This window comes from Lepidochelys olivacea, assembly GCF_965140295.1.
Source record: "Lepidochelys olivacea isolate rLepOli2 genome assembly, chromosome: 10".
Classification (NCBI taxonomy): domain Eukaryota; kingdom Metazoa; phylum Chordata; order Testudines; family Cheloniidae; genus Lepidochelys; species Lepidochelys olivacea.
In genome coordinates this window covers 35,395,654-35,414,063 of record NC_140420.1, presented here as the reverse complement: position 1 = coordinate 35,414,063, position 18,410 = coordinate 35,395,654, and the positions used below count along the sequence as shown (strand labels likewise).

The 18,410-nt window shown below is 51.8% G+C and overlaps 1 protein-coding gene and 1 long non-coding RNA gene across 4 annotated transcripts in view; one reads left to right on the top strand and one right to left on the bottom strand.

The window, feature by feature from the left end:
* Positions 1-10,783, bottom strand: part of DECR2 (2,4-dienoyl-CoA reductase 2) — a 34,466-nt gene extending 23,683 nt beyond the window's left edge. Inside the window, exons 1-4 of one of the 3 annotated variants that reach the window (XM_084641022.1) lie at positions 10,617-10,783; positions 10,208-10,317; positions 8,100-8,168; positions 6,770-6,821 (exon numbers count right to left, since the gene is read on the bottom strand). In XM_084641022.1, coding sequence (XP_084497148.1) covers positions 6,770-6,821; positions 8,100-8,168; positions 10,208-10,305 — 219 coding nt within the window. In that variant the 5' untranslated portion in view covers positions 10,306-10,317; positions 10,617-10,783. Of the gene's footprint in view, positions 1-5,171; positions 6,739-6,769; positions 6,822-8,099; positions 8,169-10,207; positions 10,318-10,616 lie in introns of those variants that run through there. The other 2 variants (XM_084641023.1, XM_084641024.1) reach the window with 2 other exon arrangements.
* A 413-nt stretch (positions 10,784-11,196) lies between these two features.
* Positions 11,197-17,407, top strand: LOC311527977. Its single transcript, XR_014713483.1, has 3 exons — positions 11,197-11,342; positions 14,663-14,742; positions 16,115-17,407. It is a non-coding gene; the product is annotated as an uncharacterized lncRNA (long non-coding RNA).
* Positions 17,408-18,410: the final 1,003 nt, after the last annotated feature.

The following is an 18,410-nucleotide window of genomic DNA, read 5'->3' as shown; positions in this document are numbered from 1 at the left end:
GGACAGGGAGAGAGAGGAGGGGTCTCTTGGAGTGTTTGTCCCTCTTTTTTTATAGTGTCAGTTCCTCTCTGAAAAGCATTTCCAGCTGAGGACCAAGAGACGGGCTGGTGGAGGAAGGAGATCTCATGCTGTTTCTTTGCTAACATACAGATCTCTTTGTCCCTGCCCCCCCCCCCCCCGTTTCTTACCAAACAATGGCCACTTCATAGGTGATGGCCCATCAGCTTTGTTGACACCTGACTGGGCATCAGCTTGCACTTTGTCTCAGAGAAACTGGTTTAGCCACTTCCCAGACTTATCTGGGAAACACAGGCCAGCCATAATGTCAACTTATGTTCATAAAATTTATGCAGGTTACTGATCAGCAAGTTATGAGTTTTCAGATGATACCTCCCAAGGTGTGCCTTGTACAAAGAGCATTACAATAGCGTGTGACTACAAGGGCACATTCTGTCACTCCACTGGCATGATTGGACTCCATCACCCCACAAATGGCTACTGTGCCAGTGGGAACAGGGGAAGAAGGGGAAAGAACAAATGATCGATGGGCACAGCCAGGGAGCGCAGGCAACCAAGAGAGCAGCAAGGCTGGGAGGCCCCAACAAGCTGTGTGATAGCATAGGGAAGCAGAGCCTGTGTCCTGGCCCTGCCAGAGCTGCAGCCAATGACGAGAAGGAAGGCAGGGCTTTTGGAGGCTGAGCAGCCCTCTGACAGCAAGGAGCCTCTCCCCCTCCTCCCCACTGCCCCAAGTCACCGATGTGCCGCCGCGGAGGTGTCTGGGTGTGACGTGACATACTCCTGCCCAGCCCCAATTTCCACCTTTCCGGGGTGGGGGGGAAAGGAAGGAGGAAGGGGAAGCCCCTGTCTGATTGGCTGCCTGCCCCACTGAGCCGCCTACAGGGGAGGAGCAGCCAACCAGGGCTGCCACTGCAGAAGGGCAGTGGAGCTTCCCCTCCCCGCCATGAGCTAGCTGAGGAGCGTTAAGAGCCACTCTCCTGTGAGCAGCAGGACTAGTTTCCTTTCCCCCTCTCCCCCACCCCCAGCACCTACCTGGGAATGGGTAGGGGAACCAACTACAGTCCCCCAAGGCCTGGGAGAGGTGGGTGAGGAACCCAGGAGAAGGAGAGATGAGACAGAGCAGAACTAATTCCTGAGCATTGGCAGATGGGAAAGACTGGTTTCCCCTATAATTAAGGATACTCTGGCTTTCTGCTTTTCACCATAATCAATAAGGTTCTGAGCAGAGGGGGAGGGCCACGGGCCTAGTTTGGGTAGAGTGAAAGGTCTGGATGAGGGGGGCCTGAGCTGGTATGTGTGTGAGGGGGGTGGGGGGGGCAATGTGGTACTTGGTTGAGGGGCCCTTAACTTCAGTCAGTATCTCCCTTCACATCCAGAGTGACTCTGCCCCTCCCCCCACTACAGATTTATGAGGTCATCACTGCCTCACCCCATACCCTGCGTGACACCCCTCTCTCATGTCTCATTCAGCCCTGAAGGCTCTTTGCCCCATCATTTCCAGATTTCCTGCAGCAGCTCCTGAGCACAGTGATCTCTTCCCCAATCAATGTGTCTTTCTCTCTATCCCTCTCTCCCACCACCACCACTTCTCTCTTCTCTGCCCCCCAGGACACATGGCAGGGCTGGGTTGGGAGACTGCCCAGGGCTGGAGTCCACCAGTCTTCGCTCTCCCACACTGCTGGGGATGGGGCCAGTCCCAGGAGTGAAGGAGGAAATCCCTAAAGGACAGTTTGGGGTCCCCACATTTATGACTCATGTCCCTGATGCTCAGGCCAGGTACTATGGCTCCAGCCTCTCCCTGCTCCAGCCCCCCGCTGGAGGACAGATCCCACACGACAGGTACAGCACATGGCTGCTGGAAAGCCAGCAAGGTGCTGGCAGACCACAGACAGCCAGGCTGCCCTTGACCTACATGCCACCTTCCACGGAGGAGCCGCAGCTTTGTCAGGGCCCCCCATGCTACTGCTGCTGAGGGGTAAACCCAGGTGGTGATTCCCAGCCCCTGCCCCATGGAAGAGTACCAGGGATCTGGAGCCAGTGAGCATCGGGCAGGCAGGGAAACAAGGAGGGGGACAGAGCCTGTGTGCTTATCAGCTGCAGCAACATCACGCTACCCCTCCCCCCTCCCGCATGAGTGGGGTAAGAACGGCCAACACACCCTGGCCTGGGGAGGTAGGGTTTGTGACTTTCAGGATTTTCTTTTTACTTGTTGGCCTTTCCACCCTCCCACGTAATGTCAAACAATTAAGTGCAAATCAGAATGGGCTGATGCATGGCCAATACTTGCCGTGTTGCCAACTCTTACAATTTTAGCACAAGTTTCACAACATTTGGTGTTTCTCTTCAAGCCCCAGCTCCTGGAGTCAGGTGATTTCCTGAGACACTCAGCTTTTACTACATAAAAAAAATTACAAGGAAGTTTCTAGCCCTCACAATTGCAGAGAAAAGTTTGAAAATGTAACCTAGTAGCCCCTAAAGACTCAGATCCCAAAAGGCAAATACAAGAAGGAAACAATTTATTATTTTTAAAAATCTTGTAGGGTTTTTTTTAGCCCAACTCATGATTTTTCAAGTGCTTGATGTTTGCAATCCTGCATCTTAATCAGCCCAACAGTCACACAGATTCACTCTCCAGTTTCTATCGGGATCTTTGTTCCACTTCAGTGAATTCTACACAGGGTGAAGCAGATGCTGGTTTACATCTGATGCACTGCTGTTACTTTATGAATCTACATGGAAATCAGCAACTCACAATTGGAGGCTTTGATTTAATTGAAATAAAACAAACAAAGCTCAATTGAACAAAGTCATTCAGTTTAGGGCATCTTCCTCATGCGTAGTCAAGTCTAAGGGTATGTCTACACTGGCAGAGTTACAGCGCCGCTCTGAGATCGCTGAAGGGAAATCGCTGTTGTGTGTTCACACTGTCAGCTGCCTGCGCAACAGCATGTTCACACTTGCTCACTTTCAGCAGTATTTGGAGCGGTGCATTCTGGGAAGCTATCCCACAGAGCATCTCTTCCTCTTCTGCCGCTAAGAGTTGTGGGAAGGTGGAGGGGTCACGGGGCATCCTGGATCCTGTCCCAATGCCCCGTGATGCATTGCTTCGCATCCCAGCAATCCCTGTGCTTCCGTCCACATTTGACACCATCTTTCAACGCTTTGTGTACTGCGCACTCTGTTTCTTTGGGCTGCAGGAATGGATCCCAAACTGTTGACCAGTGTGACGTTCTGTATCTCGGGGGAACACGCAGCACCCGCATGTTCATCCTTATAATATGATTGTGTAGTATCTAATGCAAAGTTTGTCATGTCAGGTGTCTTCAGAAGGCTCATGATGCACTGAGCACTGTTGTTATAGTAATGGAATAGTAATTGTTATAATAATGTTATAGGTTGTAATTTCATGTATATAGTTATGAGGCTGAGAATGTGTCCTCATGGCTTAAAGCAAGCCCAGGCAAAAACTCTCCAAAAGCAGAGGGGCAGTTCAAACCTCATCAGGGCATGTATGGGACAAACCCAGACCAGCCTCACAGGATCAAAGGACACTGGCCTAGGCAACAACAAAAGATCTATTGGACTCCCCAGTGAGTCACCTCTCTTCCTTTCGTCAGTTTGGGACTGCGATGAGGTAATGCTCACCTGACTCTGCAGGGGGTGGGCAAAGCCAAGAGGGAAGAAAGAACATGAAAGAAGGGAGAGACGCTTGCCATGCTCTTCTTCTCTCTTCCCCCTCCACCTACAGACATTACCACCAAGCGACTGAAGTGCTGATCAAAGGGGAGAGCCTGGCTGAAGGGCAACCAGACAGCCTGTGGTGAGAAGCATCTAAGTTTGTAAGGGCATTGAAAGTGTTAAGATCACTTTAGAATGTGTTTTGCTTTTATTTCATTTGACCAAATCTGACTTCTTGTGTTTTGACTTATAATCACTTAAAATCTATCTTTGTAGTTAATAAATCTGTTTGTTCATTCTACCTGAAGCAGTGCATTTGGTCTGAAACATGTCAGAGACTCCCCTTGGGATAACAAGCCTGGTACATATCAATTTCTTTTTAAATTGACAAACTCATAAGCTTGCAGTGTCCAGCAGGCATAACTGGACACTGCAAGATGGAGGTTCCTAGGGTTGTATCTGGGACTGGAGATGTTGGCTAGTTTCATTCCGTTGCACAATCCTAGGAGCAGCTTACATGCTAGAAGCTGTGCATGAACAGCCCAGGAATGGGGGTTCTCACAGCAGAGCAGAGTAAGGCTGCCTCCCAGAATCAAGGATTGGAGTGATTTAGCAAATCATCGGTACAGGTAACACCAGAGGCGAACGTCTGCTACTCGTTCTGACAAACATGTCACGAGTGGCAGTGGAGTTATTCCTTAAACTACAAAGGAAAGAGGAGAGTGACATTGATCTTGCCACATGTACTAGCTACAACATGAGATTGCTTATGGCATTCACGGAGGTGCTGACCACAGTGGAAAGCCACTTTTGGGCTTGGGAAACAAGCAATGAGTGGTGGAATCACATCGTCTGGGATGACTAGCAGTGGCCAAAGAACTTTCGGATCAGGAAAGCCACATTCATGGGACTGTGTGATGAGCTCACCCCAACCCTGCGGCACAAGGACACAAGAATGACAGCTGCCTTGCCGTTGAAGAAGCGCGTGGCAATTGCACTGTGGAAGCTGGCTATTCCAGACTGCTACCGATCATTCCTGTCCTTACATTTTCCACAGGATATGTTCACTATGGAAGACATCTCGATGCTGACGGTGAGCAGGGAATCAAGGGAGGGTTTTCTTCAAGACTGTGGCTTCCACCCTGACCTTTATGTGGCTTGCCTGTGTGCAGCAATGTTCCACCCCTCTCACCCCGTGACAGCACAGTGGTGCAGGAAAGTTACCATTAATGGGGCAAGAAATAAAGCAGCTCTACCAAAGAACCTGTGGCAGTGGATTGCCCACTATCTCCATGAGAGTTTCCTGGAGATCTGAAGCAGATTCCCACAAAGTGAGGGAGTCAATCAACAGCCTGTTCTGCTGCTCAGACTAGGCATGTGGTGGTATGCGCATCATACAAACACAAGCCTGCTTTCTGCAACCCTCCTGCTCCCAACAACTTGCTTCAGCGATTCCCAAAATCAAATCCACTTACCAGGGGCCTCCTCTCCAGTTTGCACTTCGCCAAGATCCGACTGCTGTGACTGGCTAGGCTCCTCTGGGGTAGAAAAGAGCTCCTGGCTGCCTGCATCTCTGACCTCCATGTCATCCTCTGCCTCTGGGTCCTCCTCCCAATTCACATCCTCGTCCAAGGTTTTCTCCTCCTGGCTCGGTCCACCCAAGTATCCACAGCAGCCTTTGCAGTGGAAGTGGGGTTGCCACTGAGTATCACGTCCAGTTCTTTGTAGAACTGGCAGCTCATGGACACAGCACCAGAGTGGCAGTTTGCCTCCCACACCTTGTGGTAGGTGTTCGGCAACTCCTTCACTTTGACCCTGCACTGCAGTGTCCCCCGGTCATGGCCCTTTTCTGTCATGCATTGTGAAATCTGTCCGAAGGTATCATAATTCCTATGGCTGGAGCACAGCTGTGACTGCACTGCCTCATCTCCCCAAATGCTGATGAGGTCCAGCAGCTCGGCATTGCTCCAAGCGGGGGATCACCTGGTGCATGGAGTGGGCGAGGCCACCTGGAAAGACATGCTGAGACCACTGCACACATCACCGAGCAAACAGGAAGGGGACTTTCAAATTTCCAAAGGAATTTACAGGGTAGGGATGACGTTTGATCTCCTGAGGGCAGGGCAGTAGCGTTCAAACCGACGATCAGAGAGGCAAGAATGGGCACTGTGGGACACCTCCTGGGGGCCAATCACAGAGCTGTAATCGACCAGGGTGTCTACACTGTACCCTCAGCGCAGAAACCTCTACGCCTCTTGTCAGGGTGTTTTTTTTACAGCGCTGCAACTGCGTAGTTTCTGCGCACTAAGTGGCTTGGTAGTGTGTACACCTCAGGAGTTAAAACACAGAAGGCTGCTATACTACGCAGAAACTTACCAGTGTAGACAGGGCCTAAGAGGCCTTTTTCTTTCTCTACTTTCTAGAATTTCATTCTTTTTACCTCCCTTTTAATCATGCACAAAACAACAACATGTAGTGACTGGAAAAACCCTGCTAGGACCCAGGTAGTCCATCCTCTGGAGCCAATACAGGATTAGACCCTACCCCAAACTCAGTCCCATTTCAGCTCTGCCATTGGTTTAACTTCCTTCCATGCCTCAGTTGCTTCATCTGAAAAATGGGGATTATGATACTGGGAACCCCCCCGTTTTGTAAAGCACTTTGAAATCTATGGATGAAAATCACTAGATAAGAGCTGGGTGGTGTTATTACAATTGATTTTTCCAGTGCTCCATCCAGTCATGCTGTAAATAACTCAAGCACTGAAACTTCCACCACTACCCTTGGAAGACTAATCCAAAATGCAACAGATCTCACCAAGAGGCGTTCTGAGCTCAGCCTTCTCCTAATACTCCTTGTCATACCCCCTCAGCTCACTGGTTATCTTTCAGATACTGAGGTGCCTGGAACGGACCATACTCCTCAAGACACACATGGAGAGGAAAGACGGTGGAGTTCATTAGGTGTTTAGTACCACCATGCCTTACTGCCCCATCGTATCCTGGTCTCTGAAATATGCAAAAATGGTCTTGGACCTCGCAGCCTCCGTCCCACCAGTCTCCCATCTACTCACCTCAGCTACTCTCTGCAAGTTCCTGCTGGCAATGATTGTACGGCAGCCATGCCTGCAAAGAAACCCCAATGGGGACACTGAATGCCTCATACAGATCGCACTCAGCTCATCTACCCCAAAATCTTTAAAGAGATTAATTGTCACACCCACAGTGGCTTAGTAAACCTGAAACTGAACTCCGCCACAGGAATGCCTAGGAATTTCTCACCCCACAGTGCTTTTAGGGGAAGGAGACAGGGTGAGCTCACTTCTCTTTTCTATAGTGTTTGAGAGCAGGTGGTATTATCCATGACGTGCCTTCCACTCTCCACAGTGGGCATCTGGCAAAGGTAAGTTGGCTCCCTCTTTCTCTCTGAAAGATCTAGTCTAGCTCAGACAGAAGTTATAGGCAGGAATCGCTGGGTGATGACTTCTGGCCTGCGTTATGCAGGTCAGACTATATGATCAGAATGCTCTCTTCTGGTCCTAAAATCTATGCATCAGTAACAGTGCTTAGGGGATTCGTCATCCAAAGAAAAGTACAACAGGAAATTGTAGTGAAGAGAGCCCGACAGGGCTCAGCATGGGAGCAAATTCAGAATGTTCAATCCATAGCGTGCTCAGGTTAAATTCAATCCGAGTTAGAAGGCTATTACAAATGTTACTATTTGTTATTCTGGAGAGCAACCAGATTACAGAATGAACTGTCCAGAAAGCACGGAGGGGAATGGCCAGCAATGATGGACATTCATCAGAATTTAATTTAGCACCAACATTATGTTCAGTGCACAAAAGTAAAAAGATTTAAACAAGTCAATGGTTAACACGACCAGGGAAGTCTCTCTCTGCATTTGATACAATCTAATGGGCAGGATCTGAAAGACAGGACTGGAAGACAAGCATTCCTCCAATCATCCATCCAGCTAATGTGATGGATCCTCTCTGCACTGACTATGCATATCAGAATATACAAAGGATACAGCACAGATACCATGGAGTGATTTTACTTTATGTTTTTAAAGATAATATTTTCTATGAAAATATATGAGCACTAACTGAACATGAAAAACTGTGCTGGAAATCACAAGAGAATAGCCTTTCTCAATAGATTTTGGCATGTACAAAGCTAGCTGGGATCCAGTAGCAAAATGAAAAGTCATGAAAATAAAAGTTAGGCTTTTCCAAAGGGTGAGTTCAGGAATCAGACAAAAGCTATACTTAGGGAAATACTTGTTTTCTCTGGGCTGGTTCAGCTAAACAATGAATAGAGAAAGCTGGGGAATATGAAAGTAGAGGAAGCAGATGGGGTGGGCTGGGAACAAAACTATCATGGAAGATCAGAGATCCATACCTCATGAAAACCTCCGCTACCCGGAATCCAATCCCAGAGCCGCCTCCAGTGATGAATGCAGCTTTGCCCCTGTTGGCAGAGGAAGTAAAGCCATTCAAAACCAAACTCTCATGCATGGAATTCATCTAGATGTTTCCCTGCCTCAGTCATGGAGGGCAACAATTCTGATCAAAGCCAAAGACACAGCAATGACGGGAAGTGCATGCACAGCAATCTCATGGAAGCAACAAGTACCCTACCCCCTGGAGTGAGACAGTGGGCTGTTGGCATGGAGGCTGCTTTAGGAAGCAGATCAGATACTAGCACACATCATGTTAAAGTACAGCATGCTTGGGATACTTAGTCCCAGACTCCGAATGTAGGGGTCAGTTTAGAGAGACTCCTGAGGTTGAATCTACTGAGGCAGCGATGTCCATCTGCTATAGCAGGGGTGGGCAAACTTTTTGGCCTGAGGGCTGCATCGGGTTTCCAAAATTGTATGGAGGGCCGGTTAGGAAAGGCTGTGCCTCCCCAAACAGCCAGGCGTGGCCCGGCTCCCACCCCCTATCCGACCCCCCCTGCTTCTCACCCCTCACGGCCCCCCTGGACTCCTGCCCCATCCAAGCCCCCCTGTTCCCTGATGGTCCCCCAGAACCCGTCCCATCCACCCGCCCCGCTCTCTGTCCCCTAACCGCCCCCAGACCTCCCGTCCCTAACTGCCCCCAGCCGCCCCATCCAACCCCTCTCCTTCCTGACTGACCCCCCCCGGACCCCTGCTCCATACAACCACCCCTTCTCCCTGTCCCGACTGCCCCCAGAACCTCCACCCGACTGCCCTCTGCCACCCCATCCAACCCCTCCTCTCATTCCTGACTGCCCCTCCAGGACCCCTGCACCCATTCAACCCCCCTGTTCCCCACCCTCTGACCGCCCCAACCCCTACCCACACCCCCGGCCCCTGACGACACCCCGAACTCCCCTGCCCTCTATCCAACCCCCCCCGTTCCGGAGGGGCTAGGGGCAAGCATCCCGGGCCAGGAGCTCAGTGGCCAGGCAGGAGGGTCCCATGTGCTGGATGTGGCCCGCAGACTGTAGTTTGCCCACCTCTGTGCTACAGCAATCTGTCTGTCTGCAGAAACCCTTCCATGGAGGGGGCACTCTCACTGATGACACAGTACTTTAAAATCTATAAATGGGGAAGTTAATCCAAATTCTAGGGGCTGAATAACATTAGGAATCTGAATCTATATATGCTAAGAGAAGAGTAATTAAATCTCATGCGTCAAGGTATGAGCTGACCACCAGAGGTGACGGAAAGAACATCCCTTCCCACATATGAAACATCCCTTCCCACTGCACAGTAGGCTAGATGTCTTTAGCTATATGAGTGGAGGGGTCAACTTTCTCTGAAGCATAAATTTAGATCATAATATCTGTGCAACAGAAACCTGTAGACAGAGCAGTCCCGTGGGTAGGGCGAATCAGGACGACTGCTCTGGGCCCCGGGCCTCATTTCCGCCCCTGGCTCCGTATCCCACTAGGGATGGCCCTGCCTGTAGAGTATAAGCTACCCTATTTATATAGGGCAGAAACATGACCTAATGGATAGAGCACTGGACTGGGACTCAGGAGACCTGGATTCTATCATGATTTTGCCACTAGCCAGCTGAGTCATTTTGTGAGAGTCGCTTCATCCTGTGCCTCAGTTTCCCCATTAGTAAAAATGGAGATAACGATATTCACCACCTTTGTAAAGAGCTTTGAGATCTACTGATGAATAGCACTAGATATTAATTTATTACCACATGTGAAGGACCACGCACACTCTTGTGCTGAACAAATAAAGAGAATCATGTTGGCAATGGCCAGAAGCACACTACTGGATCTAATGGACCAGTGGCCAGCTGTGATAACACAAATCCCACATTCATAAATAATAAGACAATTCCTGTGAGGGGCCCCCAGAAAGCACCCTCCCCCGCTTTTCAGGCTGAAAGGCGTGAGGCAGGGTTGTTATGGTACACGGGACAGGGGCAAAGGGCAGATAACCACTGGCTAGCACAGGTCATGGGCCAGAGAACAGCTAGGACGTTTGGGGCCCAGAAAGAGCCGCTTCGCCCTGCACTCACTTGAGAATATCCGGGCTAAAGAGGTAGGAATAGTCCTGGAGACAGTCATCTGTGTCAACGTCCGGCGGCGGCTGGCAAGCGGAGCCGGGCTGGGACATGGCTTCCCTGCACTGCAACGGAGCGAGACAGGGTCAGGCACAAGCCACGAGCTCGAGAGCGGCAAGCGGCAGCCGCCGGGGAGAGCGCCCCCAGCCAGCGCGGCCCGCCTGCATGTCCAGCCTGCTCGCCCGTGCGCCGCCCGCAGGGACCCGCTCCCACCCAGGGCCGGCCCATGCCAGCCTGCCCCAGCCTCGGCCGGCCGGCCGGTCCAGCCCAGAGTCACGGTGAGAGGCTCTCGCGAGGGCCGGGGGGACTCCCTGGGGCGCGCACCCCCTGCAAAGGGCTCCCTGGTCCGGGGCTCGGGACGCACCTCGCACCCGCCGTGAACGACTCAGCCGGAACTCGGTCTCTTTCTCGCCTCCAGGGCACAGCGCCTGCGCCGTGGCGGGCTCCGCGCGGGGCACGCCGGGATTTGTAGTCCATCCAGGGTATTCTGGGGCTCTTATGCCCGCTCGGGCCCCCTGCCCCGTCAGGGTGTTTCTCGAGGCGCATGCGCGCTGCTCGCCTTGCTGCGACAGCCCGCTCCCGCGAGCCGTGCGGGGAAGCGGGGCGCAGCCCCCGCCTCAGGGGCACACGGCGCAGCGTCCCCGGGCCTGCCCAGAGCGTGGTGGAAGGGCCCAGCCACGAACACTCCCGCCCAGGCTGCCAGGCCGCGCGGACGCTCATGGCTAGTGTCTGACGCCCGCCTCCCGCGGGGACTGAGCAGAGAGCCCGCCCCCCTCCCGGCGGCTGAGGAGCAGCTCCGGGTCCATCCGTGGCAATAACTGGCCCCAAGCGGGGCCCCGTCCGCGGGAAGCCTGCGGCAGACCCAGGAACAGAACCCTGCTCTGTCGCTAGGCAGCGCGGCCTCCCCACCTCATGTTCAATAGGGATTTGTTAGACTAATGAACATGTCCAGCTTGAGATGAGTCGAACACTTGGGTCTTCTCTCTCCCCCCATCAGGCCCATACAAGAACCCCTACGAGCTGATCTGAGAAAGTCCATGCAGAAAAGAGATTAATAAGATCCCTGTCCTACTAGAGAGTCTGATTTAAGGTTAGTAGCTGTCATTCAAATAGCCCTTTGCTGTGTTTCCAGTGGGAACATCCACACTGCTGATCTTCACGTGGTCCCCGTCTCCACATGTGTAGAGGTCATGGGATGTAACCCTCAACAATGGTTTTCTTTTTCCCTTACTTTTGCTTGTGCTGGGGGAGGGTCTGTAAAATACAGTCCAGCATGCGGGTGGGTAAACTTTTTGGCCTGAGGGCCACAGCTGGTTATGGAAATTGTTTGGCAGGCCATGAATGCTCACAAAATTGGGGTTCAGGTTTAGAAGGGGGTGAGGGCTCTGGGTGGGGGTGCAGGCTCTGGGGTGGGGCCAGAAAAGAGGAGTTCAGGGTACAGGAGGGGGCTCTGGGCTGGGGCAGGGGGTTGGTGTGTGGGGGGGTTCTGGCTGGAGGTACAGGCTCTGGGGTGGGGCTGAGGGATTCGGGGGGGGGAACAGGGCTGGCGCAGGGGGTTGGGGCACGGGTGGGGGTGCAGGCTCTGGGCGGTGCTTACCTCAAGCAGCTCCCGGAAGCAGCAGCATGTCCCTTCTCCGGCTCCTACACAGAGGCACGGCCAGGCAGCTCTGCATGCTGACCCGTTCACAGGCACCACCCCTGCAGTTCCCTGCAGATCTGTGGGAGTGGCACCTGCGTACAGGGCAGCATGCAGAGTCCTCTGGCTGCCCCTAAACGTAGGAGCTGGAGGGGGGACATGCCGCTGCTTCCGGGAGCCGTGGCGTGCAGAGCGGCCCTTGACCCTGCTCCCCAGCTGGAGTGGGGAAAGCCCCAGACCCTGCCCCCCAGCGGGAGCTCGAGGGCCGGATTAAATTGGCTGGTGGGCTGTCGTTTGCCCATCCCTGGTCTAGTATTACACTGAACAAAACTGATTCATGATCCAGAGAGGGGCCCAGATCTAAACAATCCCAGCCTTCGGGGAAGTAATTTCACCTTCACAACTGCCCCTTCTCTGGCATTGGCCAGCTGTAGAACCCCAGATCCAAACATCTGAAAATATAGGGAAGATTTGGACCTGGATTTGGATGTTTCTACTCTGGCCCAAATCAAACATTTATTCTATTACATCTGCCTTCTCTCTTCACTTGTCCCCTCTGCTCCTCCCTCCAGTTTACATGCTAATTCCAAAAGGAAACCACACAGTGCTTGAATAAGGTGGCTTTGAGTGGCTTAAGCATTTCACCTAGTTCCATTTTCTTTAGGATGCATCTAACTGCACTAAACTGAGCTTTTATTGTTGAGAATTTTGAAATAGTCTGCATGTTTGCCATTGAAATTGCATAGCCTATATTGCTTTAGGGCTGTTCCATTCTGAGCTTTCACTGTTGAGAATGTTGAAATAATCTGCATGTTTGCCATTGAAATTGCATAGTCTGTATTGCTTTAGAGCTGTTCCATTCCAACCTTTGTCACTTTTACTGTCTTCTTAACCTTAGATGCTGAGCTGTAAAGTTAAAAAAAAACTGTAAAGTCAAAGCGAGAATTTAAAATCAAACAAAAGGAAATGTGTTTAAGGTTTACAAGTGGGGGAGGGGATGACTCAGGGATTGACAGTGGGAGAAAAGCTAAAAACATAACAACACTGAACATTTCATCTGTTAATCTCAATGGGCTTTGCAAAAGGGAGGCTATATCATATCCCTCTCAGGGAAACTGAGGCACTGGGAAGTGATGTGGCTTGCCCAAAGTTACACAGCGAGTCAACCGCAGAGCTAGGCCCCAGATCAGGTCTTAAATGACGAGCCACACACAGAGACAACGCTGGAGGTAATCCACAGTTCCTAATAAAAATGAACTGTGCCGCTCTTGGCAGAAGGGTGATACACATTTTTATGACTTACAGTACATTTAAGCAGCTCTTTACCTAAGCTCATTTCTTTGAGGTTATAAAGATCACACTAAAGAAGGCTCTGTGGAGCTTAGTGGTGTTGAGCTATGCACTGTAAGTTGTTCCTCCTACAGCACATCACACACTATACTTTACAGGATTGGGGCCTTTCTGCTCTAGCGCCCAGGAGATACGAGTAGTACATAGCATTATGGGCTCAATGGAGGAATTACTAGATAAGGTTCTCTGGCCTGTGTGGTGCTGAATTTCAGACTAGATCAGTAGTTCTCAAACTGTGGGTCAGGACCAGTGTTCCCTCTAATTTTTCCCACCCATGTATGGAATGAATTTTTTTATATGCACCAATATGAAGGTGATGTGTGACACATCACCTTCATATCATTGCACATAACAAAATTCATGTGGTGGGAGTGGGGCTGAGGGGTTCGGAGTATGGGAGGGGGCTCAGGGCTGGAGTGCAGGGGTGTGAGGGCTCCAGCTGGGGGTGCAGGCTCTGGGGTGACGCTGGGGATGAGGGGCTCAGGGCTGGGGGAGAGGATTGGGGTGCAGGGGGTGAGGGCTCTGGGGTGGGGCCAAGAATGAGGGGTTTAGGGTTCAGGAGAGTGCTCAGTGGCTATGCACGGAGAGAGGACTCCCCCCAGCTCTCTCTCCCCGCAGAAGCAGTACCTGGGCTGTGGGGGAGAAGCTTCTTTCCCTGCTGCGGCAGCTCTGGGTTTGGGGCTGCAGGTTAGGCGCCCCTCCCCAGGCCCCAGTAGGTCTAGGCCGGGGGAGGGCCACCCCGGGCACGCCTGGGTCCGGGCTGCTCTGGCTGCGGCTGGGGCCAGGCAACTCCAGCCAAGCCCCTGAAGCAGGTTTGGGCTCCCCGACTATGACTGGGGCTGAGCCGCGCCGCCCCAGCTGCAGCTGGGGCCGGGCTGCCCTGCCCCAACCACGGTTGGGCCCAATCCAGCCGCACTGCCCCAGCAGGTCCGGGCGACTCATCCATGGCTGGGTCCAGGCTGTTCCGGCCCAGCCTGGGGCCAGCCCAGGCTGCACCGCAGCAGAGTTGGTGCTGGGGGAAGGGGCGCCCCGCATTCTGGCCACAGCACATTGTGGCTCAGGCTAGGTGGGGACCAGAGGAGGAGCGCCCCTCCCCCAGCTGCAGCAGGTCCCTGGGCAGGTTCCTTGAGCGCCTACGCGGCACTAAATAGGCTGCTGTGTGGCGCATAGTTCACAGGACCCCAAAGTGGGTCGTGACCCAGTTTTAATGGGATTACCAGGGCTGTCGTTAGACTTGCTGGAACCCAGAGCCGAAGCCAGTGCCTGGTGTCATGTAGTCATTTTTGTTGTCAGAAGGGGGTCGCGGTGCAATGAAGTTTGAGAACCCCTGGACTAGATGATCACAATGGTCCTTTCTGCCATTAAACTCTATAAACCTCCTGTGCTCTAACTACTAGATAAGAGCTACTCTCCCTCACCTGCAGGTGACTGTTCTAATCCAGCCCAGCCTAGCAGTGCCAGAAGGTCATTTACCATCCAATGGCTGTTAGGAAGCGCATGCAGGGTAAGTGGAGGGCCTTGGTCTAGTTCACAGGGGGCAGGTATTCAAACCACAAAGACACAGCCAACTGGTACTAGCTGGTCCCTTGCTTAGCAGCCACTGTAGAAAGGAGAGTAAGGCCATGTCTACTCTACAAAATTAGGTCAAATTTATAGAAGTCGGTTTTGTAGAAAGCGTTTTTATACAGTCGATTGTGTGTGTCCCCACACAAATGCTCTAAGTGCATTTAGTTGGTGGAGTGCGTCCACAGTACCGAGGCAACCGTCAACTTCCGGAGCGTTGCACTGTGGGTAGCTATCCTACAGTTCCCGCAGTCTCCGCCTCCCATTTGAATTCTGGGTAGAAATCCCAATGCCTGATGGGGCAAAAACATTGTTGCGGGTGGTTCTGGGTTCTGGCAGACACCATAGCAAGCAAGCATGGAGCCTGTTCAGCTCACCACAGCAGTTATGACCATTGTAAACACCTCGCACATTATCACGCAGTTTATGCAGAACCACCACCTGAAACATATTGTCAGGCCCTCTCTTCGCCCCCCCCCCCCCCGGTGAAAGCAACAGCAGACATTCGTTTTGCGCCTTTTTTCCTGGGTTACCCGTGCAGACGCCATACCGTGGCAAGCATGGAGCCCGCTCAGCTCACTGTCACCTGGGTGCTCACAGACGTGGTACTGCATTGCTACACGGCAGCAGCTCATTGCCTTTTGGCAGCAGACAGTGCAGTATGACTGGTAGCTATCGTCGCCGTACTCCAGGGTGCTCTTTTAGCCGACCTCAGTGAGGTCGGTCAGGGGCGCCTGGGCAAAAATGGGAGTGACTCAGCCAAGTCATTTCCCTTTTAAGTTTCTTCTCATGGTGACTCAGTCCTGCTGGCAGCCCGACTGCACCGTCTTCTAATGAGCAGCCAGGAGACGACAATGGCCAGCAGTCATACTGCACCGTCTTCTGCCGAGAACCCAGGAGATGACGATGGCCAGCAGTCGTACTGCACCGTCTGCTGCCAGCAAGATGTATAAAGGTAGATGAAGTGGATCAAAACAAGAAATAGACCAGATTTGTTTTGTATTCATTTTCTCCTCCCTTCCCCTGTGAAATCAATGGCCTGCTAAACCCAGGGTTTTGAGTTCTGTCCTTGAGGGGGCCATTCTGTTTCTCCTTGATGCAAAGCCACCCCGTTTGTTGATTTTAATTCCGTCAGCCAACCTGTAAACCATGTTGTCAGTCGCCCCTCCCTCCGTCAGAGCAATGGCAGACAATCGTTTTGTGCCCTTTTCCCTGGATTGCCCGAGCAGACACCATAGCAAGCAAGCATGGAGCCTGTTCAGCTCACCACAGCAGTTATGACCATTGTAAACACCTCGCACATTATCACACAGTTTATGCAGAACCACCACCTGAAAAAACTGGCGAGGAGGTGACAGCAGTGCGGTGATGAGGACATGAACACAGATTTCTCTAAAATCGCAGCCCCCAACAATTTGGAGATCATGGTGTTAATGGGGCAGGCTCATGCCGTGAAACACCGATTCTGGGCCCGGGAAACAAGCACAGAGTGGTGGGACCGCACAGTGTTGCGGGTTTGGGATGATTCCCAGTGGCTCTGAAACTTTTGCACGTGTAAGGGCACTTTTATGGAACTTTGTGACTTGCTTTCCCCTGCCCTGAAGCGCAAGAATATCAAGATGAGAGCAGCCCTCACAGTTCACAAGCGAGTGGCAATAGCCCTGTGGAAGCTTGCAACGCCAGACAGCTACCGGTCAGTCGGGAATCAATTTGGAGTGGGCAAATCTACTGTAGGGGTTGCTGTGATGCAAGTAGCCAACGCAATCATTGAGCTGCCTCTATGAAAGGTAATGACTCTGGGAAATGTGCAGGTCATACTAGATGGCTTTGCTGCAATGGGATTCCCTAACTATGGTGGGGCTATAGATGGAACGCATATCTCTTATCTTGGGACCAGACCACCAGAGCAGCCAGTACATAAACCACAAAGGGTACTTTTCAATGGTGCTGCAAGTACTGGTGGATCACAAGGGACGTTTCACCAACATCAACGTGGGATGGCTGGGAAAGGTTCATGACGCTAGTGTCTTCAGGAGCTCTGGTCTGTTTAAACGGCTGCAGGAAGGGATTTACTTCCCAGACCAGAAAATAACCATTGGGGATGTTGAAATGCCTATAGTTATCCTCTGGGACCCAGCCTACCCCTTAATGCCCTGGCTCATGAAGTCGTACATAGGCACCCTGGACAGTAGTAAGGAGCTGTTCAACTATAGGCTGAGCAAGTGCAGAATGGTGGTAGAATGTGCATTTGGACATTTAAAGGGTCGCTGGCGCAGTTTACTGACTCGCTCAGACCTCAGCAAAACCGGTATTCTCATTGTTATTGCTGCTTGCTGTGTGCTCCACAATCTCTGTGAGAGTAAGGGGGAAATGTTTATGGCAGGGTGAGAGGTTGATGCAAATGACCTGGCCGCTGAATACGCGCCGCCAGACACCAGGACGGTTAGAAGAGCACAGGAGGAAGTGCTGCACATCAGAGAAGTTTTGAAAACCAGTTTCATGACTGGCTAGGGTACTGTGTGACACTTCTGTTTGTTTCTCCTTCATGAAAACCCGCCCCCTTGTTGCCTCTAAATTTTCTGTAAGCCACCCGCCCTCCCCCCTTCGATCACAGCTTGCTTGCAAAGGAAATAAAGTCACTATCATTTAAAAAATATGTATTCTTTATTAATTGATTATAAAAAGAGGGAGATAACTCACAAGGTAGCCCGGGTGGGGTGTGGAAGGAGGGTAGGAAGGAAAGAAAAGGCCACTTTAAAACTTGTTGAATGACAGCCTTCTGTTTCTTGGGCTGTCCGCTGGGATGGAGTGGTTGGGTGCCCGGAGCCTCCCCCCCTGCCGCGTTCTTGGGCGGTCTGGGTGAGAGCCTATGGAACTTGGGGAAGAGGGAGGGCGGTTAAACAGGGGCTGCAGCGGCAGTCTGTGATCCTGCTGCCATTCATGAACCTCCACCAGACGCCGGAGCATGTCCATTTGATCCCACAGTAGCCCCAGCTTTGCATCATGCCTCCTCTGATCTTGCTGCCGCCACCTCTCCTCACGTTCATTGGCCATTTTCCTGTAGTCTGCTATTGTGTCCCTCCACACATTCTGCTGAGCTCTGTCAGTGCCGGATGACTGCATGAGCTCAGAGAACATTTCATTGCGTGTGGGTTTTTTTCGCCACCTTTTCTGAGATAGCCTTTGGGATGGAGGAGGGAGGCTTGAAACATTTGGAGCTGCTGGAGGAAAAAAAAGGAGTGAAGTATTTTAAAAGATACATTTTACAGAACAATGGCTATACTCTTTCACGGTGAACAACACTATTCACATTACATAGCACATGTGATTTTCGTACAAGGTCACATTTTGCATCTTATATTGAGTGCATGCAACTTTGGTGTTAGAGATCACATACGCAGCGCCAGGCAACAGAATTTGGCATGCAGGCAGCCATGGTAAGCCATAGTCTTTTGGCTTCTGCAACCTTCATAACAGCAGCACCCCCCTCTCCCATACCAATCAAAGCACGTTGAGTTGGCCATTTAGTGCTGCAGTTTTCCTGTTAACGTGCAGCAGAAGAAACCAAACTAACTCCCTGCCCGCATCCAATTCTCTGGGATGATCGCT